This window comes from Sebastes umbrosus, chromosome 13 (assembly GCF_015220745.1).
Source record: "Sebastes umbrosus isolate fSebUmb1 chromosome 13, fSebUmb1.pri, whole genome shotgun sequence".
NCBI lineage: Eukaryota > Metazoa > Chordata > Actinopteri > Perciformes > Sebastidae > Sebastes > Sebastes umbrosus.
In genome coordinates this window covers 15,785,433-15,808,966 of record NC_051281.1, presented here as the reverse complement: position 1 = coordinate 15,808,966, position 23,534 = coordinate 15,785,433, and the positions used below count along the sequence as shown (strand labels likewise).

The window sequence follows — 23,534 nt, the reverse complement described above, 5'->3', positions numbered from 1 at the left end:
GAATTATACTATGACTTTTCTAAAAAACTTTTTTCACTTTTTCTTAGACATGCTATAAATTTCTTTTAAAACTTTTTTCTCGTACTATACCATGACTTTTTTTTTTTTTTTACTTTTTTGATTATTCTGTACGGACTTTTCTGACATAGTATAGTATCTTTTCTTTAGACATATTATACTATGACGTTTTTATGACTTTTTTTCGACATACTATACTATGGCTTTTCGATATACTGTACTACTATACTATACTATGACTCCTACGCAAACTTGACAACATAAACCATAGAAATAAATTAAGGACACTTCTATTTTGTTTCTATGACAAAAACATTCTAAATGGGCCCTTTTGTATTCCTGTTGCAATGTTTGCTAATGCAGTAGATGACAGGAAGTAAACTTGGACCAAAGCTGTTGCCCTAGGCAACAGAATGGCAATGAGGTTTATATTCTGTGAAATATCTCAGCATCTTCTTGAAGGGATGGCACCATTTTGTACAGATATTCATGGTTCCCAAATGATGTATTCTATTAACCTAACTGAGTTAGGTCATTAGATGGATTCCCATATGTCATTTGGTACAGAACGTCTTGGTTCCCACGATGAATTGTAAAAACGTTGATCCCCTGACCTTTTGTCTTGCACCATCATGGAATTGCATTGCTGGACAACAGCTTCGGTTCATGTCCTTCCTGTTAGCTGATGTCATTCACATACACTGCAACAGGAAATAAACTGAGACACATCTGGAATGTTTACGTTTACCAGTGAAAGGTCTATACTTTGGTTTATGACAAAACACATGAAAAACTGACATTCCCATCGTCCTCATCTTTATGTTTTGTGCTAATTAGCAAAATATTAGCATGCTAATACTATACCATTATACCTGCTAAACATCAACATGCTAGTATTATCATTATGACCAAGTTAGCAGGCTAATCTGAGCATTTCAAATTATTATTTGGCTACAGTGTGGCTGTAGACTCTTAATCTGTCATTCGTGAGTAAAACTATTATAGAGATGTTATGGAGTACTTTTATTGTGCAACATCCTAAAGATATGGAGTATTAGTTAGCAGCATACATCTGGGTGACAGGGTTGTTCTAATTGACTGCCTATTATGTTTAGTTATTACTTTATCTGTTGTCTTTATTCTTTGTTTGCTTGTCTCCTTGTGTCCAAATTAAATTCAAGCAAGTTTGTATTTGTTTTATGTTGTACGGTGTCAAAATGTTCAAATAAAAACCTAAATGAAAAAAGATACAGAATTGCTATTTTTTATTTTTTTAATCTACAATAACAATCACACCATTTGAGCAATATACAAAACGTATTTTTTTTATTTTCAGTATGAAGTGCTTCAAAACACACATTGGGAACTGTTTTGACAAAAGATCTTAAAAAATTGTCTACTGATGGAGAAGAAGCAGGGTAGTGGACCTCCTATCACCTGTGAAAAATTACACATCAGTTAATCCCACACAATGTGATTACACTCATGGGACAAACAGGAAGTCTCAACCCTCCAGCTGCACCATTCTCCTCTACTGTATCAACATCAGCTGGGAAACAGACAGATCTTCTCCACTGCAATCTATCCAACGACTCAGCCACAATAAACCTGTAACACTCTTTAATTAAAACAGCGATTTTGTTACATCAAGTTTCCTCTTGGTTGCAGCTAAAGTCTGTGTTGTTGTGGGCTTTGTACAGACAGGGCAGACCACCTGTATGATTGAGAGGGGTGGGCTCCAGGCCGGCAGCATCTCAGAGTCTGATCAGGCCTGCGCCGCAATCCTCTCAATGATTCTCCTGTAGTCTTCCACAACGACCTGATAACTCTTCTCCAGCTCCTCGTGCTGCGTCTGAGTGTCCATCTGATCCATGTGGGACACCAGCTCCTCCGGCCGCAGGCACTTCCTCATCTTCGTCAGCTCCCTCTGGTTCTTCTGCACATCAACGGCACAAAATGCACACAGGTGAGGTGTTAATTCAGTTTGGTCACCTCCTCCAATGGTATATAAACTTGCTCAGTAATTCATCAGCATTTAGGTACTACTTTCTCATAAGGAATATGTTATAAAGGATTTATAAGTAGGGCTGGATGATATGGCCAAAGTCTTCTATCACAATATAGGTAATTCCATATCTCGATAACGATATATATCACGATATAGCATGTTTTCTGGTAGTTCAATAAATAAATAAATAGTCTATATGAAATAACCACGTGGTAAAGCCTATTTTTTGTATATACTCCTGTGTGAATTAAATTCTTGACAAATGAAAAGTATGGAGTATTTGTAAGAGTATTTTCTCATTAAATTAAAAACTTTATTGCAAAATGACCATAACCGCTTCAAGAGAAATTATAGAGAAAAAATTAATATTTCCAGCTATACACCGACTATGTTTACATGCATGCACACAAAAACAGAGTAATTAGACTAAGACAATAGTAAGATTTAACGTTTGATCAGATTTTCTGAGAAATCTGAGTTTGTATGTGCTTGTTATTATCAATTTAGATGACGTGATTGTATATCAAGATATCAATATTATATTTCATCACGATACGATTCCATTGAAAGACAATAAATTATCATATCGAAATATCGCCCAGCCCTATTTATAACTACAACTAAGCTAAACTACTATAACTAGGCTACAACTAATTTGAGAGATATGGATAAGATGTCAGAACCGAGACTGATGTATATTGCACCATATTGATAGTGGTTATGGTGGCGATAATCATCATTACCAATGGATGTATCTGATCTGATCACTAACTTCTGCTTTTGGATCATATTCGGCCTGTTACTAATAGCCTAATATGAACTCTTCACTGAAAAACTGTTTTCTGCATCAAAACAGGAAGGAAGTGGTAAAGTAGTAAAGCCTGCCTCTTGCTTGATTTCCTTGGCTGCCTGAGTCAAGTGTGACACTGACGAGAGGTGTGACTCCGCGCCTGGCACTGAAAACTTGAGAAAATGTTTGACTTTTATGCACATCTAAAAAAAAAAAATCGGTAGAAAAACACAGCGCAAGAGAGGAACGCACGGCAGGAACGCACGGCAGACGCGCTGTACCATAGGAAAACAATGGTTTTGCGGGCAATGCATTTCTAGCGACGTGTCCCAGTGTGATCAGCACCTAAGTGGTTGAGATGTCCATTGAGGGATCTTTCTGCATGATGAATTAAAGACAAAGTATGTTATGCAAGATAAGGATATAGACCAGGCAATGTACCTGGCAAACAAAATGGTATTAATGGCTTATTGCTGATCTTGAAAACATTAGCAACTTATTTATTAACAATTAAGGAATCCATTAGTTACAGTTTATAAAGTATGCATTATTAGAAAGTGGTACAAACAGTGGAAGTTCTGAAAGGTGCTGGATATGGACGAACAAAGTACACATTCACTCAGTCGAGTGCAATCTGCTGCTTGAAAAATCCTGCACGCACATGTATGCAGACGTGCTCCCTGGGGAATTGGGGGTAAGAGCAGAAATGTATAATCCCCCTCACATTCACAGAGCAGCGGCTTCTGCCATTCGACTAACTACATGCTAAATCTCCTCAGGGAAGGAAAAAACGCTCTGCATCTGGCCACCAGATCTTTTCTTGCCACTCTCCCAAGGAATTCCTACTTCCCGCTTCACCACATAGGTCATTTCCACGTCAGACTCTGCCTTTTTTTGGAGACATGTGGTTACTTCGCTGACAGCAAATTCTCTAATGGCTGGTATGCAAAGTCTCAGCGAGCAGCTCAAACATAAAATGTCTCAAGCAAAACAGGATGTAGGGTGTTACATGTTGGTGCACACAGATCTGCTCAGTATTTCCTACTGTCAAGTCTGGTGAAACAGAATCAGAGAAGCTTATGATATTCTGTTCGCCAGGCTTAAGTGTGTTACACTAAATCTCTGAAACTCACATAAAACTTGGCCAGAAGAACATGAGAAAATAACAAAAGCGATTTCATAAAATTGCACTGTTTTCCTGATGAAGTTCGAAAAAGCGCTGCCAGAGCAAAGCTACAGAAGTCTGAATAGAGGCAGCTTTCTGACAAAGTGCTTCAAACACACTTTCATGAAAATTATTTCTCCCAAAGAAATGCAAATCCTGACTAATGACATGTGCCTGAATAGAAAAAAGCTCCAGCAGCAGCAAAACCTCAGATGCCTGGTGCGCCCTATTGTGGCTGCAACAATACGGCACTAGTAATCTATCAATTTTAACGGGACTGAAGATCAATTTTTCCGCTGTTTTAAAAGGTAACATAATAAACAGTGACAATACGGAGCTGTAAGCCGATCAAGTGTATGCCACACACTTGGCTTCCTGCACCGAACAGCTGTAATGTTATGCTAACAAAAGGTAGAGGACAGCACACTGGATTCTTGTTTGATAGCAACAGAGTTGACATTCAGATTTATTTCTGAATAAATCAGGAAATCACTTAATCAGAAAGTCATTCTGCATGCACTTTTTTAACCCCTCTTCACACTGGCATGTGAGCCACTCTGAAGCTGTGATGATTAAAAGCTCACCCTGTATGGTCCAAATAGCCTCTTCTTCACCTCCAAACGGTATTCTCTTGCTTTTTCTTCATCACTCATGTCTGTTGCTCTCAGACGCAGGATTTCATACACCCGCCTTGCATGTTTCTGTAGAAAAGGAGGAAAAATTATATGTAGAAAACTGGTATGCCTCATTGTGCACAGCACAATAGCTACAGGAGGTTCTAAGCTATTCAGGGCTTATGATAAATCAGGCCTCTAGTTATCTGTTCTGAGGAGAGCAACGTTTTCTCAAGAAAAGCCACCGCGTAGTCCATTTACATCACAGTTTCCACGCTATGATAACCAGTGACATGAAACAAAATAGAATCAAATAGTAGTTTTAGCAATACTCTGATCAAGGCCACCGTTCTCTAGTCTCAGAAGGATGTGATTGATACAATTCATGAGTTTATTTGATGGATACAGGTGAGTGTAATGATCAGTGAAGGTCTCCATCTGCTGCAGACCTGGTAATCCTCATGACCAGCTACGTTTACACTCAAACATAATGTAAAGCTTAAAGCTAGAGTCTTAATGTTGAAGCGGTTGCATTTGGGATTAACGGTCAATTAATGGATTAGTTGACAGACAACAATTTTGATAATCCATAAGTCATTTATCAATACAAACATAATGTGGTTCCAACATCTCAAATGTGAAGATTTGCTACTCTTCTCTGTTTTATGTAATCACTGTACAATGAAAATTTTGGAGTTTTGGACTTTTTATCTGGACAAAACACGAACTAAATTGGGGTTCTACAAAATTGTGATGGGCTTTTTCCACTATTTTCTGACATTTTATAGACAAAACTATTTATTGAACACAAACAAAAAGAATCATCTGTTGCAGCCTCATACAGCACCTTGTTAATCTTCAACTTCTCTTGAGCCTCTTTGGCCATGTCGGCTGAGAAGCCGAGGTGCAGCTTGTCCGCAGCGAAGGACGGCAGGCCTTGACAAAACTTGACCAGCACGTAGTCTCTCAGCTTCACGTAGCTCTCAGAGGGATCCTCAGCTGATAACAAACACAATTAAACTCACTTAACAGTTTTCAAATCATTTACAATATACCTCATAGCTTGGGTCAACACAGTTTATATAGTGGTCAGAGGGGAAAGGATTTTTTGGTCTACAAAACAAGACAAAAACTGACATTTCAAATCTTTTCATAACTTTTTCAAGAAGCTAATTATAACTAACAACGAATAAATATTACTCGAGGCCGGACAAACTTTTAACAGGAATGTTGTGCCTATTCAGCTGCTAAATGTTAAGTTCTTTCTTGAAAAGGATTCCTCTCTCAAAGGACGCCTCTTTAGTATTCATCCTCTGTCTCCATGCAAAGAAACTATTTCGATCCAACTAGTTTCAATAGAGCCTCGGCACATTCTGGTATACATGCCAGCCCTCCAAATGAACTCAACCCCTGGATCCACCGACTGCAGAGAGAAATCATTTTAACTGTTTGTGGGAGACGTGAGGATCTTAGATTAAATGTTCATCCTTCCACGCCTTCTTCAACGCCGTAAATGTTCAAAAAAAAAAAATCAAGAAGCTCACCTGTGATGTCTTGCACTTTGGGCAGGCTGCAGTAAAATCTGTGCACTGCCTCCAGAAGCTGAGCTCCATGACCTTCTCCTTGGAACGGAGGCAGGATCAACATTTGGCTGTTTAGTTAAAAGTGCAGACGCAAACACAGAGCCAATGAGGAAACAGGTTTGTTCAAAATTAGTCACAAAAACAAATTTATGTGGTAATTCTGAGCAGGAAATAATAGATTTGTTATCCTGATCCACCAATGCAACAAATCAAATCACATCAAAGGCTTATCTATAAAGTTGTTTTCAGATACAAATCACCCTGGTTTGGTAATGAAACAAAATCTGGTTGAATGGTTGGCTATATAAGCCAGTAATTTGGGCTCTTTGGGAAGAGGATAAAGAAATGTATAATTTTCCACTCCTTTTCCATACAAAAGAATGGGAAGGCACGTGCTGCCCCGGCAATTACCTTACACGTGGTCGGGTTTTGTCTGGGTACACGTAGTAATTATAAACTGTCATGTAGCCAACAGTTGCGTAGAGAGTCTCCCCATCTTTATTGTACTTTTCAAATCTGCAGATAAAACACAAAGGCAAACAGGTCAATTACAGGCACACTCCCATGCAGTGTCCATTTTAGCCTCTCTGTTCTCGTGCCCACCCCTCGCCCCCCGCCTCCCCTAACGTCAGCATGTTAGAGCAGCCAGGCCCCGATTGGTACACCTGCTACAACCTGAATACATTATGCACTTAATTGGAGTACTGCAACTTAGAGGAAGAGAAGGGGTTGGAGGAGGGACTGAGCTCCTCAACATCACTTCAGTCCATTTTCCCCATTGTCAGTATTAATAGTTGCCAGGGTAAAGAAAACACTGGCAGAGGCTCTTTTTACTGTTAAGACATTGTTCAGTGTTTCAAAAGACAACAGTATTCAATTCAGCTCTTGCCCCTGAAAAATCTGAAAAGGGCTTTTGGCACAAAGGAAGCTCTTGCCTGATCAACAATTCTCCTACAGGGGAAATATAATCAAACTGGCCTGGTAATTGGTCACAAGCGCCACAAAGGGGGGCTTTGTTTTTCAATGACACAATAAAGGCTTTAGGGTAGGGGTGGGCGTAGAGGAGGGTGTGTGTGGGGGGGTATGATGTCAATTAAGGAGGGCACTCACACAAGAAAGAAGTCCCAACGATCGTCGTCTGCATCGATGTAACTGGCAGTCTCTATGAACCACATGAGGAAGGTCTGCAGGCGCTCGTGGTACTCTTGGAATCCCGGGCAGGTGATGTCAGCCTGGGGGCGAATACGGCAAAAACAGATATGGTTTATGACTTACCCAAAACTGCATGGGATTATCATAAAGTGGGCATGTCTGTAAAGGGGAGACTCATAGAACCCATTTTCATTCACATATCTTGAGGTCAGAGGTCAAGGGACCCCTTTGAAAATGGCCATGCCAGTTTTTCCTCGCCAAACTTTAGCATAACTTTGGAGCGTTATTTAACCTCCTTTGTGACAAGCTAGTGTGACATCGTTGGTACCAATGGATTCCTTATGCTTCATAGTGTCATATCATGCCAGTATCTTCACTCTAGCTTTAAAACGGAGCCCGCTAAAACCTAAAAATCACACATTGTGTTTAGTGGTGTTAAAACAAATTTGCCTTAACGTGTTATTGTCGCGTTTACTTTGACAGCCCTAAAATGAATATGATCGACGGTGTTATTGACGTTTAACAACAGCCAGCCAACAGGGGGCGGTCAAGATGTTTTGGCTTCACTTTTGGGGAGCTGTCATGCCCATGCGCGCGTACCCTATACTGTGGAAACCTGTGAACAACTTTCCTGAATGCTGTGGCTGCAGTCCAGACTAGAAGAGTAATATAATGTATATTTCTCTGTCATAAAACAGAGAGCAGATGGCAAAATGAAAATGCACTGAATTCAGGTGAAAGGGAACTTTATTTTAAGTCTTATTTTGATGCAAAAAGATTTGTAAATTAGCAGGAATGTTTGCACAACATGAAAGTGAAAGCAGTGCTCTGTTGATTTCATTTTGGGTAAAAAGTTTTGATACAATTTTAGTTATATTTTGCTTATAGTGAATAAGGACCAGTTTTATTTTGATTCAAAGATTTGTAGGCTACATTAGCAGGAATGTAGCATAACATTGAAGTGAAAGCAGTGCTAATGTGAAAGATCTCAATATTGATCAAAATAATCCTGATTATAATTTTGGCCATATCGTGCAGCACTAGTTTAGAGTTTAATCTCATCCCTGCCTTTAAATCAAAAGAGTAACGGCAACTATAAAAAGTTACAGACTGATATCAAAAGCTTGGTGAGGCAGTGAGTGATGCTTGTACCTTGTGAATCTGGTACGTGAGGTCTCCTGCCTCCTCGCTGTGGACTGTGTACGTGTGAAGCAGGGTGCCGAAGGGCTTGAAATTGGCGTCCTTCTCCAGCAGCGAGATGAAGTCGTCAGCGTTGCAGGTGAACCCAGCGGGGACGATTTCCCGGATTTTCCCTTCGATATCATCTGGCTGGAAAACACAATGTGCATGAATTTAGTCAATCTAGCATAAGTTTGTAAGACTTGTTTTCATAAATGTCACCAGTGAGGTGTTTTTAAACATAGCCTTTGTCTTGTAAACAGATTGTATGTTCATAGAGGTGGAACAAGTGCAATAAATGCTATAAAATAAAACTGGAAGCATACAAGTTTTGTGCCAATGAAAAGAAAACCATTAGGCAATTAAAACTGTCAGCTGAGCAGAGACCACAGCACCCCCCATTCCCCCTCCCTCCCTGCTGAAAAGACCACTTAAATCAGTACATTTACTACTTATGTTAAACCATGAATATGTGATGAAGTTGCCACAATAAACGCATTTCTGCTTCTCACTGGGAAATAAAATCGTATGAATTGATCTCAACTTAACAAACCTTTGGGGCATCCATAATAGAGGCCTCTCCTCTAATCCTGCCAAGTGAACCCAATCAAATGAATTTGCCCCCGCGCTTTTCAAAGAGCCTCGGAGACAAAGGGGCCCTACCCTTGGACTTTTTACTCAGTGCAACCTGTGGTTAGTTCAGCTGTAATGTTTGCATTGTATCCATTTCCACAAGGATTGACATGAGAACACTTTGCTGAGCAGCCCTTTCACACCATTTACATGTGTGATGGGCATTATTTCAGCACAGAGACCCTTGCTGCTCGGCATTGAAAACTGGGAAATGAAGAAGGTCTGAGCAAAATGCACTACAAAAGGCTAATACAACATACTGCTAATTCCCCCTCCTTTCAGACATCAGCTAATATCTAACTGGAAGTAATGCACCTGCAGCTGAATGCCTCTTAACCATTGTAATTGTTCAGCCACATTTCTAAGGAACAAGGAGCATACTTAAAAGGCCATGGACAAACAAGTCCCTTTGTCCCGAGCACTCTCCTACATACTAGACACTAAATTGCACAGCCTTCCAGAATAGATGCCTTAGTTTGGCATGAATATAACTTAACAAAGTACCTTTAGAACATTTTGTTAATGTCTTTGATTTCTAACAATAAGCACAAAGGGAGTACAAACTATCTAATTTGTTGTGTTGGTGTTATTTCATCGCATTAATCTACTCCAAAGACCGTACTACATTCAAAATTTGCAGTCATTTTTTCTGCTTAGAATTATTTGTAAAGTATTGGCTTCATTTTTTTGTAAGTTACACATCCATATTGATTATGAATGTAATAGAAATAATGACATAACTACTATGAGCATTCAGCAGTTTCCAGCCCATGCGCACAAAAGGCCTGGCACTAAAAATCAGCATTTTCTGTGAGAGGTCCAGCGCCACGGTGTTTTTGGCTGATTTAAAGGGGAGAAGGTGATGCGATGATGAGAGTCTTGTATCAACGTGGCAGCTGCATAAACTCCATCTCTACCTCCCTCTCGTCTCTCGCGCTCTTCTCTCACCAGCTGCACCGCACCCCGACCGTCCACATGCACTCAGAGACAAACACTCTTCAGATGCAGCCTGAACTCTGCTGCTCCCCTCGCTCGCTCTACCTCTACACCAGCTGCACTCAAACCCTTAACAAGGTGAACACTCAGGGGTCAACGCTCAACACTAAAGTAGTGGCACACAGACAGACAGTAAGCCAGCCATCACATTTCAGCCTGAATATCAGCTTCAAACTATGTTCCCAAAAGTCTAATGGCTCTCTTTAGCTTTAAAAACAGTCAATTGGTTGCCATGGAAGTTTTTTTTTTTTCCGGAGTTACCAGAGATAAAAGTAATGCCTATCGGAAGGAAACATGGCTGTCACCATGGGGTTATTTATAGGGATGCACCGATACCGGACCAGATATTGGTCTGATACTGACTTGAATAGCTGGATCGGGTATCGGTGACAATGGAGCCGATATATTCAATTCAATTCGATGTTTATATACTATATACATTATATACTGGAATTTTGATTCCTGTTTAAGTTTTGACTAATTTGTTGCAATTTGTAATTAATGTAAATAATTCCTGTTAATTTTGAAGATTCTTTACCAAGTTGCTGGCGTGCGATTTATTATTCTAATAATAAATAACAATTCGGTAAATGTATATCTAGGTTATGTATTTATTTGTTACTAGGGCAGTCAGTCGATTAAAATATTTAATCACGATTAATCGCATGATTGCCCATAGTTAATCGTGATTAATTACAACTTAATCACACATTTTTATCTGTTCAAAATGTACCTTAAAAGGGAGATTTGTCAAGTATTTAATACTTTTATCAACATGGGAGTGGGCAAATATGCTTGCTTTATGCAAATGTATATATATATATTTATTATTGGAAATCAATTAACAACACAAAATAATGACAAATATTGTCCAGAAACCCTCACAGGTACTGCATTTGGCATAAACAATATATGCTCAAATCATAGCATGGCAAACTCAAACCCAACAAGCAACAACAGCTGTCAGTGTGTTCACTTGACTATGAATTGCCCCAAAACTGCATGTGATTATCATAAAGTGGGCATATCTGTAAAGGGGAGACTCGTGGGTACCCATAGAACCCATTTACATTCACTTATCCTGAGGTCAGAGGTCAAGGGACCCCTTTAAAAATGGCAATGCCAGCTTTTCCTTGCCAAAATTTAACCTAAGTTTGGAGCGTTATTTACTCTCCTTCGCTACAAGCTAGTATGACATGGTTGGTACCAATGGATTCCTATGGTGTTATAGTTTCATATGATAGCAGTATCTTCACTCTAGCTTTAAAACTGAGTCCGCTACAACCTAAAAATCTCAAGATGCTTTAATGCGTTACAGAAATTAGTGCGTTAAAACAAATATGCGTTAACGCGTAATAATCGCGTTAAATTTGACAGCCCTATTTGTTACATTTAGTTTTACAAAGTTAGGAAAGCAATGTTTAAGTCAAGCCATATGTTGCCTTACACATAAAAGAATGATCCCAGTCACTTCCACACAGTGAGGCATACAGCTTATTAATTAAACACTGGTATCAGATCGGTACTCGGTATCGGCCGATACCCAAAGCCCAGGTATCGCTATCGGGACTGAAAAAGTCTGACTGGTGCATCCCTATTTATTTATAATCTGAGTGCATCCACAGAAACACCAAATCCTGGTGAGTTTATAAGTTGCTCCCACTACCACCAGTTGAAGGCCACATTGTCCAGGGGGGGAGCCCCTGCTGTTCCCAGACAGGACAGATGTCCCAGAGTTGAATCATCTGACCTCAATAGGGGCCCGGGCTACTTCTTGTATTCGTTTTGCGTGTTTGTCGCATTGACAGCTTCAGGAAATAGTCAAAGCTGCCAGTGGCCTTTTGTGAAGTCTCAGAGAAGGAGCTACCAGGACATTAAAGCATTTCAATTTACTGTCCGTTTTTGTCCAAATACTGGCTGTTGATATGTAAATTATTATGTGTGGCAATTAAAAAAAGCAGAAACTTTTACATACTAAGCAGCGCAACTCTCAGAGGAACATTAAAACCAAGTGTCAAGTCATTAACAGAGTAATAAAGTTCCATCATTACATAAAAAGGGTTGTCTCGCATTAAAAACCTGAATATCATAAACCTACTGAAGATATTCTACCTCAACAATTTTGATTGTTGATGACTTGAGCAACAATTCGCTCAGTGGAAATATATATACAAGATATCCAACCGTGTCACATTACTCCTCCCGCTGATTCAATCACACAAACCTCTAAAAAAAATCAATGCCTCACGTTAGACCCCATGTACAAAACCTTTTTAAAAACCTCCTCTTCCGACAGGGAGGAGTAGGATTAGTGTGCTGGCATGGGGGGGGCCGCGGTGGGCTCAGATTTAGTCTAACAAAACAGGAGATCTCTTACAGGAATAATGCCACCACCCAGAGAGCCTCTGAGTTACTTCAGTACGTGAAGAAACAACATTATGGTGACAAAAAAAAGAGCACCTTAGGTCCATCTACTCGCTGTAAAAAATAATTGATAGCACAATCCTTCTGTCATACAATAACTATTTCACAATATTATGACACATAAAAAATGAAATCCTGTTCCATTTTCATTTTTGCTGTCGCCTGCTGTTAGTTTTTCCAAAACACAAATTATATGTGACACGGGGTATCAAAACTAACATTTTCACAACTACACGCAAAATACGCCAAATGTCTTTTTCTTCATTTTACCAACATCCTACAGTGCTTTATAACAGCCTCCCCTTGTTTTGTTTTTTTATGTTTTACTGTTTCGCAATACTGAATTTTAGAGGTCATCAGAAAAACCTCTTTAATGGTAAAGTAAAAACAAATCTTTATATTAATAATATCAATAGTTTGTCTATTCTTATCGATTATAAATGTAAATAAATGAGTAAGTGCAATAAATGTAAATATTAGAAACATTCATTATAATTAGATTAGATTCAACTTTATTGTCATTGCACATAGTACAAGTACAAGGAAATGCAGTTTTGCATCTAACCATAGTGCAAACTAGTAAAGTGCTGATAAGACAGTATATACAAATGAGGATGTATTGGTGTATGTGTACATATGCATATACTTAAAGTGTAAGTGATCGACATGTGTTATATTCTGATGAATAATGCAATACAATGAAACTGAAACTGAACATTATAACCTTCATGAAGGTAGCATTTACTGCAGGGTCCACATTAGTTTCAGTCAATAACTGTCTAATGCACGGTGTCTCTCAGCCCTGGCACCCTGTAGCTCCTTCAGAGACTCCAGAGACCATTTGGTGGCCTCCCTCATCAGTGTCTTCCTCAAGCAAATGGCATGAGTCAGATTACAGCTGTGCCATATTTTTTCAGTTTGTCTTAAATTATTTACCTCTCTGACGTTTTGCTTGCCACCTTACCCTGATTTAACCTCATCATGGATTTGTTTACAATGGTGCGTGTTTAATGCCTGCAATGCTGGAGCAAACATTTCTCATATTCGGGCATACTTGTAGCAAACAGGTGCCTTCTTATGCCAAGTTCACACCAGAGCAACGGCCTGCAGCGAGCTGCCATGCAATGTCTACGGAATGAGCTGCGACTCTTTAATTCTGCGGCGAAGTACGGCCAAACTAAAAGTTGGGGAAAGTTGAACTTTTATTGGTGAAGTGTGGCCAGAGAGGACCTGCAGCCAATCAGGAAACAGACCCTGTGACATGTTGACCTTTGTTACAAAGAATTTCTTCCCGCCTGAAACACATGAACGCACCTCCAAGCCGCAGAAAAATGTGATTATCACTTTGCCGCTGCCTGGTGTGAATTCTGTTTAACATCCAGCAGACACAGAGTAACATACTGTAACATCCCATTGGATTCCTGTTATTAGCCACCTCATGACTGGAAGCCCAACATTCACCCGCCATTAAGCTTTGGTAACATTTTGGCAAAATCTCTTGGTCTTCAGCTGCTGGATGCTTGACTTTGGTTATCAGTCATCAACTAAACTAAAAAAAAAACTTCCAACTAAAAATAATGTTTTCCAGTTAGTGACATCACACAATCATCACCTCAAAAATTTGGTGAAAGACTGAGTTAGTACCAACTTCATGATTCAACAGCACGTCAAAATCCCCCCAAGACCAGACAATTGTGTTAAAGCATGTTGGAGCAGCTTTGATAAAAACGTGTTTAGATCACACCTTGATTCTTGTGCATGTTTAAGGGATATGTTGTTTATACTGGTAGACAATAAGCACCACACATGGCTTTGTTGAATACTCAATTCATTGGTCAATTACAGCATTTTACGGTCTGTTATTTCTGAGTAGCAGACCGCTGCTAGGGCAGTTCTGATCATAGACTCTGGAGGACAATTTTTAAATCAACATTTTGTGTCAAATTATTGAGTTCTTTTGTAAGTAGCCATGTAATAAGCAGGATAATGTACAGCGAGCGGGTCATTATGGGTGGTGATGCTGGACCCCGATGTGCTGTACATTATCCCTTGCACAGTTACCCATCATCATTGCAATAACACAAGAAAATGGCTCTCACAAGTATAATAAGCAGTGATCCCGCCACAGCACTAATAGTCACATTTAAGGGTGCTAGAACGTCTAAATTAAAAGGGATAAAGAAATGCATGTCCTACCTCCACACAATCAAACACCTCGGTGACTTTTGAGGCATATTTCACTTTGAAGAGGGTGCTCAGGTTCCCAGCTGTGTAGAAGAGCTGTATCTGAAGACCTTTGTATCCAAAAGCGACCTCACTGCAGACAAAGTGATTAGAATCAATAAAAAGGTTACCGATTTAAAAAAATAAATAAAACAGTGGCTTGCAAACAGAAAATAATAAAACAGCCAACACTTTATGCTTTGTGCAGTCTAGGATGAATTCATATCACGGGGGCAATTAATAACATCTGATTATTTCTATTTAATGACATTTATTAAATATACACCTGGAGTAAACTTACTGTAGGTCCGTCTGGCATTGCATTGCATTGTTTCTTTCACCACTACATCACTGGCAGTTTATAGCAAAATAGATTTCATCATTATGCAACTGTGTGATTGAGCTTTACTAGCAATTACGCTTGCTGAAATAATTAATGCCCCAATTACCGAGTTCCCTTTGAGCTGATTGCAGCAAGTGCAAAAATAACCAATCCTAGTTTTGACTAATTTGGAAATGCAATTTAGAGCATAACGACACGCGACTGTAAGCCTACACACAGACACAGGTGTCACTGCCAATAATGTAGTGAGCAGCAATGCCTCTTTGTGCATCACATTAGGGTTATAATGGGACTAAAATAACATGCAAGACAGATCTTTGTTCATGTTCACATGATTTAACCTTTGCAGAAAACATCAAATCTGTAGCGGCACAGTTTTCTGTAAATACTCAAAGGGATCAGCAGGTTACAGGGAAAGGCAGGTGCTTAAAGGTCAGAGAAAGTGGTTTGGTTAGGTAAGGTTACTGAATCAAATCCCTGGCTTCACCAAGCCAACCCACGTTTATTGATTCACGATGTGATAATGATGCGATTCAACACTGGAGAACATGCCAAATCCAAAATAAGTATGCTGGAGCCCTCGCTGTTATCTCACTGCTAAGCTTTTATTCTTTGAAAATGATCCCTATTTTCTTGTATCGTGTGTGACACACATAAAGCTGGAAGCTTGGATTCCACAATCTGTGAATTTAAAGCCAATGTTACAAATGTGGCAACAAATAGAAAGTGAATCAGGGGTGTTTCCGTCAGCTGGGTAAATAAAGTGTCTACCTGATTATAAGGTTCCAATGTCAGGGGAAAAAAACCTGGAAAGAGAGCTTGGCTGTCCAGATCTTACTGCTGTTGGGTAGGTTCTTCTGTTCTGGCTCATATGAGAGAGTATTTGCTGCTATCCGAAGCAACACAATGACAGAGAGGTGCCGATAACGGTTCTCTTGATTTATAGCAGAGAGTCTCCCCTATGGATGCAGCTGTGCGTTTGACAGTGCTGGGGAAAGTTATGCTGGAGTCGTCATTTCCATCCAGCTTTTCTAATTAGATAATTCACATAAAAAAGTTTTGATGGAAACGTGTTATAAGAGTAAGGTGGGTGCGATCAGAGCAGACAGATGTTGCCGATCAGAACAGAAGAGAAATTAGCAGTAAAGTTGTCAAGTAGTAGTGATGTACACTACAGTTAAGGTTTCAGTTTCTCTCCCCCGTTGCATCCTTCTACATTAATTAATGGTCTTGAACCACCTTTTCAATACTATATTAGGTCGGCCTACACAACAGTTTTAGAACAAGCTATCTAAAATAAATCTATGTGCAGCAGAGTCAGAGGTGAAAGATTATTTCAGCAAATTATCTGAAGATGAATCGACACTCCTTTGCCAACGATCGCACCATTTTAATAAGCAGGAATTGAAATTACCAACAATTGAATCGTTAATTGCAACTATTTGTATGACAATTAATCGTCAATTAAAATTTCATAATTGTGACAGCCCTTTACCCGAAACCAAAACATTTCTCAAATACCTCTCAAGAAACCACTCTTGTCATTTTCCGGCTCACGTTTGATTGTATATGACCACATATTTTCACTGAGGTTTGCAGCACCTTTCACAAATCAGCTACTATTTTATTAGTTTGAATTCATGCTACAATTACAAATAGTTTTTAGATACTTCCATTTCACATGTTATGACTGAGGGAGGATTTTTCTACTAGCACTACACTAGCTTATTTAAAGTCAACCTTTGATAAAAGAATTGTGAGTTTATCGAACTATGAGCCACGTATTACATATTAAACTGAATTGTGAACCGTCATTATACCCCAATTCCAGACACATTTTAGTGTGAACAGGGCCACAGGATTCGTTTCAGCCAAATTTACATTAAAAACCTATCATCAAGGTGCCCTTGGGCAAAGCACATTGGCCCATTATTGCTCCTCGGTGTCTGCTAAAAGTCAAATGGTTAAACAAGTTGTTCGTGGCAGTTCACAGGTGTGAATATAATATTTGGATTGATGTAAAGCGAGGCATGGCCTTCTTTGCTCAGGGAAAACTATGTGAAATGTCTGTATCATTATAACAAGTAGGGAAAAATAACAATGACAAAAAAATACTCACTCGTCCCCATAAATTTGGTGGCTGTACTCAGGGTGGAAAGTAGTGCCATCATCCTCAATATCCTCCGGAAAGCGAACTGGGAGAAGACGGGGTTCAATCAGTTTAAGTCACAAAACATTGTGACTGCACACAAATTAATCATATTCATTTACAAAACATATACAATAAAGCAAAAATAAACCTACCCAGCTTCAAGCATATAGCTTCATTGGTGTCACACTTGTATTCAGCCAGTTTCTTCTCCATGGTATTTACGGCTGAGGAAACACATAAACACACAAACCATGTGGAAAATTAAGAGTTTTCTTGTCAGTTTTTAACATTAGTTGTTTTTCTAAAGAACCATTCTCTACTTCTCCATTTAATCTTGAGAGTTTAATGATTTAATCTGTTTCTCGCTGCACAATAACAAGCGGTGCAGGTTTCTTAAAAAGAAAAGCAAATCTCCAATGATCACTGAAACGTTACCAGCGGATTGATACATCAGAAATGTTTAGCAAGCTGGGTATCACTCTGAAACAAATGTGATAAAATAAAACTATTTAGATTCGAATTTAAATCAAAACACGGATCAAAAGCAGACAGCTAAGGACCCAGCAACCATGTTGGAGGCTCTGTGGCAATCTGGAGGCCAACCATACCCATGTTTTCTGGAGCTGCACTAAACTAAAGCCTTTCTGGAATGATGTAAATGTAACTATTAATGACATTATGGGATATGCTATTCCAAACAATTGTGCTGTAATGTACCTAGGGAACATTGAAGAGGTTGTGCATAGAGCAGATAGATATCTGGCAAAAATTCTGCTTAAAGCCAGCAAAAAAGCTATAAATGAAACCGGTATAAAGCAGAACCTCCAGAGAAAGATCACTGGTTTGAGATTGTCTGTGATATTTTTTCAATGGAAAAACTGACGTACCAACTAAAAATTAAAAGCAATATCTTTGACAAGAACTGGGAAAAAATGATCATTTACATGGAACATTAAACATGATGCATGTGTTGTTGGAGAATATATTCATGTTTGACTGCCCCTGACAACTGTTTTTGTTAAATGTTGTACTGTTAGCCTTTTTTGTTAAGTGTTGTATTGTTTGTTGAATTCTGTATGGATGCTCATGATGTTCAACCCAGAGCTGAAAATGCAAAATAAATATCAAAGTTAAACAAAAAATAAAAAATAAAATAAATCAAAACACGGAGATGAAGACACTGTTGACACTTGAGTACCTCTTATATAGGAAATTATTTATGTGACAGCTTCAACTTGATTTTAACAGATGCTCCTATGCCTGCCTGATGTTATCAACACTTCTTCTGTCATCAGAAACATGCAGGATAAAAACACAAGCAGCCCATGCTGACCAATCACAGTACTTGTGGACTCTATAATAATCCCCTTAATCCATTCCCAACTTGTAGGTACATTAGCTTCATCTAAGCACTCCATGGAGTAACATAGAAAGGTCATAAATGGCTTGAAAAGGTATAGAGCTAGATTCAGTGTCCTGTGTTTAATATTAGCTGCTCTACAAGGATAACGTAAGCAGGTTTGTGTAAGTTATGGCATGTGGGAAAAGGTATAGAATAGAAAGCTTTATTGTCATTGTATTAAATACAACGAGATTCACAGTTGCCACTTCTGGTCAGTGCTTTAAAACAAATACTTAACAAGACTAAACGAGGCAGATAAAACATATAACAGGTAAAACACACAGTTATATAAAGCAAATAAAACAGGTAAAGTAGATGTAATAAATACATAGAAACAGAAGTGTTACACTAGAAGTATAAAATATAAAAATAAATGTAATGTAAACAGAGGTAATTGCAATTGTAAAATAGGTAGGGTGGATGTAATAGATAAAATGTAAACAAAGGTAGTTGCACTTGAGGTGTATATTGCATCAAGGATATATTGCACATTTATTTTACACACATTATTGTCACAGTTTTGATATTGTTGTTGTTTTTTAAACTTTGATATTTATTTTTCATAAAGTCTATATTTTATATATTTTTTTTATTTTGCATAAAGTCTTGATACAATATATTGCATGACTGAGTCAAAACGTATAAACACATTATTGTCACAGTTTTGATATTGTTTTTTTTGTTGTTTTTTAAACTTTGATATTTATTTTGCAGTCTATATTTTTATTTTATATTTTTATATTTTTTTTTTATTCTGCATAAAGTCTAGATACAATAAAAAAATAGATGTAATGTAAACAGAGGTAACTGCACTTGTAAAATAGGTAGGGTAGATGTAATAAATCAAATGTAAACAAAGGTAGTTGCACTTGAGGTGTATATTGCATCAAGGATGTGTTGCACAGACAAATGTATTTCACATTCAGTGCATTAACATTGCACAGATGTATTGTTTGTTCAGTGTCCGTATGTCCCAGGGAAAGAAACTGTACTACCTACTCAAAGTAAGTATTTCAGCATCCATCCATATACTCTAGGCACGCATTCAACTGGATATCCAGGCGTTACATAAACACACAAACACACTGCATGCTATGACAGCCTGATAACATGCTGCTAGCAGGCCCTTCCTGCTGCTATACAATGTACCTGTTAGCTTAGCCAGCTATTGTTGTGAACACATCACACAGGCTCAGTTTACAACTCCAGCGGGCTTCAAGCGGGACGTGCATGTGTCGGTGAATACGCATTAAAACGAAGACAACAGTATGAAAGCATGAAAGCGTTTTAGCCACTTACCCGCCATTTCTGCACCCTGATGTGTGTTGTAGCTGTGTTGTCCCAAAAGACCCGCGGAATCACGAGCACTTCCGGGTCCGGGTGCTTCCGGTTAAAACCGGATGTAGTTGTTTTTGTTTTCTTAATGCTCCTGTTAGATTTTAATAAAATTTACCGAAAAAAAGCCTAATTTCTTTGTATTTATGAAAGAAATGGAATTGTATGTGTCAACAATTTCTTTCTCACATAACAAAAAAGCAATGAAAACAATGAATGTATGCAAGACCTTTAATGTTTTTAAGTGACATTATTGTCATACTCTCACGTGGTCTTTTTTATTATTATTATCTACTTATTTATTTATTTTTATTGTGTGTTTTTTTTTTTTTATTATTTCTGTCATCCTTTTGTGTTTGACCCAGCCCTTTGTTTATGTTTTCGCAATGCTTCTTTTGTATGTAAATGTTTTTAATGTTTTCTGCTGTTACTATGTATACTGTAATTTTGAAATAAAAAAAAGATTTTAATAAAACAACTGTTAAAGTTTTTATTAAAATCAGTATCTTTAAAAGTATGAAAGGAGGGTACCTTTTACACTTTTAAAGATACTGATTTAAAAAAATAATTGACTATGATTGAAAACTTAAAACTCAAATTCTTAATTGGCAAAAACTATTAGATTGTTTAGACATTTCACAAATGTATTCCAATTGTTTAACCAACAGACCATCTATTGTTTGTTTTGTTTTTATTTATCTTTTCCTTTCCCTCCATTTTATTTGTGGTATTGTTTATTTTTATATTATTTTTATACTGTAAAATATATTTGCTGATTTTTTTTTGTAATAAAAAATCTGAACATGTTTATGTAACTACTGCCTTGAACTTTAGAAATAAAGTATGAAACAAAGGGAACAGCTATCAAGCTAAACTAATAGAACAAATCGAAAATGTATATATATAAACATATATATATATACATTTATATAGTCATAACTATGTTAGCAAATCAATTTAAGAATCCTGAGATATCATTTTCTTCTTTTCTGGTATTTTATAAAGTGAACAATTAGCTGGCTTAAAAGAACACCCTCCTTTTATACTTTTAAAGATACTGATTTTAAAATATAATTGACTGTGATTGAAAACCTTAAACTCAAATTCTAGATTGGCAAAAACTACTAGATTGTTTTTAGACATTTCACAAATGTATTTCCAATTGTTTAACAGACCATCTATTGTTTCTTTTGTTTGTATTAATCTTTTCCTTTCCTCACATTTTATTTGTTGCATAGTGTATTTTATTTTTATATTATTTTTATACTGTAAAATATATATATTTTTTGTAATAAAAAAAACTACTTCCGGTGGAAACCGGATGTAGTTTTTGTTTTCTTACCGGCTCCTATAGATTTATATAAAACAAACTGTTAAAGTTGTAACTTTACTACTATTATAACTCCGTAATGTGAATAAACATGAACAAAGAATTACTGGAAGACAGTGAGGTGAGTTCAACGGGAAAAACGCCCTGTTACAGACAGAAATGAGTTATATAGTATTTATTTTAGTTATGGATTGATTTCAATTTAGCATAACGCTAATTGTTTTGTTTTTTCGATTAGCTTACCTAACTAGCTGTTCACTTTTTTCCATACTTTATTTCAAAAGTTCAACGCAGTTTTTTTTAATTTTTTATTTGCACATATATAAAACTGCACAAAATCCAGTCAATGAAAAAAAAACAAGAAATATGTCAGGAGAGGTGAAGAAGCCACAGACTTATACAAAGGACCTCCCCCCAACCCCAGGAGAAAAAAAACAATAACAAAAAAGGAAGAAAAATCTAAACTAACAATTTTAAAAATACAACAAAAGTTAAACAACAACAAGAAGTACACAAAATGTGCAGAAAAACCTTACCAAACAGTGGAAAACAATCCAATAAAAACAATGAAATATATACAAAAAAAACAGTACAGTAGTTACATAAACATGTTCAGATTTTTTATTACAAAAAAAATCAGCAAATATATTTTACAGTATAAAATTACATAAAAAATAAAATAAACTATACAACAAATAAAATGTAAGGAAAGGAAAAGATGAATAAAAACAAACAATCGGGGTCTGTTAAACAATTGGAAATACATTTGAAATGTCTAAACAATCTAATAGTTTTTGCCAATTTAGAATTTGAGTTTTAAGTTTTCAATCGTAGTCAAATATGTTTTAAAATCAGTATCTTTAAAAGTATAAAAGGAGGGTATTCTTTTAAGCCAGCTAACTGTTCACTCTATAAAATACCAGAAAATGATATCTCAGGATTCTTAAATTGATTTGCTAACATAGTTATGACAATATATGTATAGATATATACTGTATATACTAGAATTTATATATTAGCTTTGCTATCATATCAAGTTTTACACATACATGAAACAGAGAGCAACTGTATACAACACCACATAACACCAACACGTCCAATATGACCCCCTTGGAACACTCTTAAAAACTTTTACTCCATTTATTAAAACACACATTAAAACTACATTAAAACTACAAAATATTGGGTAATTACAAAAGCCAAGCAGTTGTGTTATCCTTACAAATGTAATCCTATAGTTTCATTTAGTGTCATTACTCAGACCAATTATATTATTGGTAGTATAAAGCTAATTACATTACTCTATGTAAAATACTTGGTAAATACAATACAACCATGAAATGTCTATATTGAACAATGTTCACTGCCAGCATTTCTTTTCTGATAACTAATGCCTCATTAAAGGATTTTATGCTTTAGAGCCCAACAAGTTTTGCTCTGACCAGACAAAGCCTGATTCAAGTTTTGAGAGCACTTACAAGTTTATATTTATTACTATAAAAAGTCTCAGTACACATCTTGGTAACAATTCTTTAATAACCAAATTTAACATTTCTCAAATATCGGACTCAAAAAAACCTTATTAGTGTGGCTATATAATGTTTAGGCAACAAATAAACCTTAAGGCTCGGGATATATTGTGGTCATGGAAAGAAATGTATAGTTAAGATACAGTTAAGTTTGGTGCCTAAAATACATAATTAGAACTTTGAAAACCATTTTGTTGTTTGTCATTTTATTGTATTGTGTTTGCTTGATGCAGCACAGAACACCTATAGCGAAAATCAGTTTTTGCTGAGTCAGGGCAGTGATTTGTTGTGTTTTCTTCCTGATACCATTCAAAAAAAATCCAGTGAAATGGAAATGGAGTTTGTATTGTTGTACAAATGTGGGATAAACAGCACATTTTGGATACAATCTCACCTCATTTGGACAAGTTAGTGAGAATAAAGAAACTCTTCATTCAGAAAGTGGTTAAATTAGACTACAGCGACATCTCAATAAAATAAAAACAGAAATTGACTCTCCAGGGGAAAGTGCAATTGCGAACATCCCTCTGAGCCCAGGTAATGCTGGGCTATCATCCTAGCCTCAGCAATTCTGTCCTCCAGCTGCACCAATGAATGACCTACCGTACCCAGTCATGTTTAAGCCACTGTAATTTTACCTCTGCTACAGCACTAGATT

The 23,534-nt window shown here is 37.2% G+C and overlaps 1 protein-coding gene across 5 annotated transcripts; it reads right to left on the bottom strand.

Moving 5' to 3' along the window:
* Window positions 1–1,273: 1,273 nt before the first annotated feature.
* Window positions 1,274–20,088, bottom strand: hat1 (histone acetyltransferase 1). Of its 5 annotated transcripts, XR_005209501.1 has the most exons (12): window positions 17,716–17,746; window positions 17,433–17,504; window positions 17,248–17,323; window positions 14,759–14,879; window positions 8,483–8,659; window positions 7,289–7,410; window positions 6,590–6,694; window positions 6,140–6,246; window positions 5,443–5,594; window positions 4,566–4,682; window positions 1,733–1,954; window positions 1,274–1,455 (listed from the first exon to the last, which is right to left on the bottom strand). XR_005209501.1 is itself a non-coding variant. In XM_037789412.1 (11 exons), exons 1-11 carry the CDS (start codon window positions 19,986–19,988, stop codon window positions 1,784–1,786), a joined length of 1,227 nt encoding a protein of 408 aa, XP_037645340.1. In that variant the 5' UTR covers window positions 19,989–20,088; the 3' UTR covers window positions 1,274–1,783. The 5 variants fall into 5 exon arrangements, 4 of the variants coding, with proteins under 4 accessions (XP_037645340.1, XP_037645342.1, XP_037645339.1 ...); XM_037789412.1 differs by lacking the exon at window positions 17,716–17,746 and adding an exon at window positions 19,982–20,088 and having other exon boundaries at window positions 1,274–1,954; XM_037789414.1 differs by lacking the exon at window positions 17,716–17,746 and adding an exon at window positions 19,832–19,954 and having other exon boundaries at window positions 1,274–1,954.
* Window positions 20,089–23,534: the final 3,446 nt, after the last annotated feature.

Coding starts and splice junctions, on each gene's coding strand:
- hat1 (XM_037789411.1), bottom strand. Junction 8,660..14,758: donor AGGTGTTTGATTGTGTGGAG/GTAGGACATGCA, acceptor TGTGTTTTCCAG/CCAGATGATATCGAAGGGAA. Junction 4,683..5,442: donor AGAAGTTGAAGATTAACAAG/GTGCTGTATGAG, acceptor CCTTTTCTACAG/AAACATGCAAGGCGGGTGTA.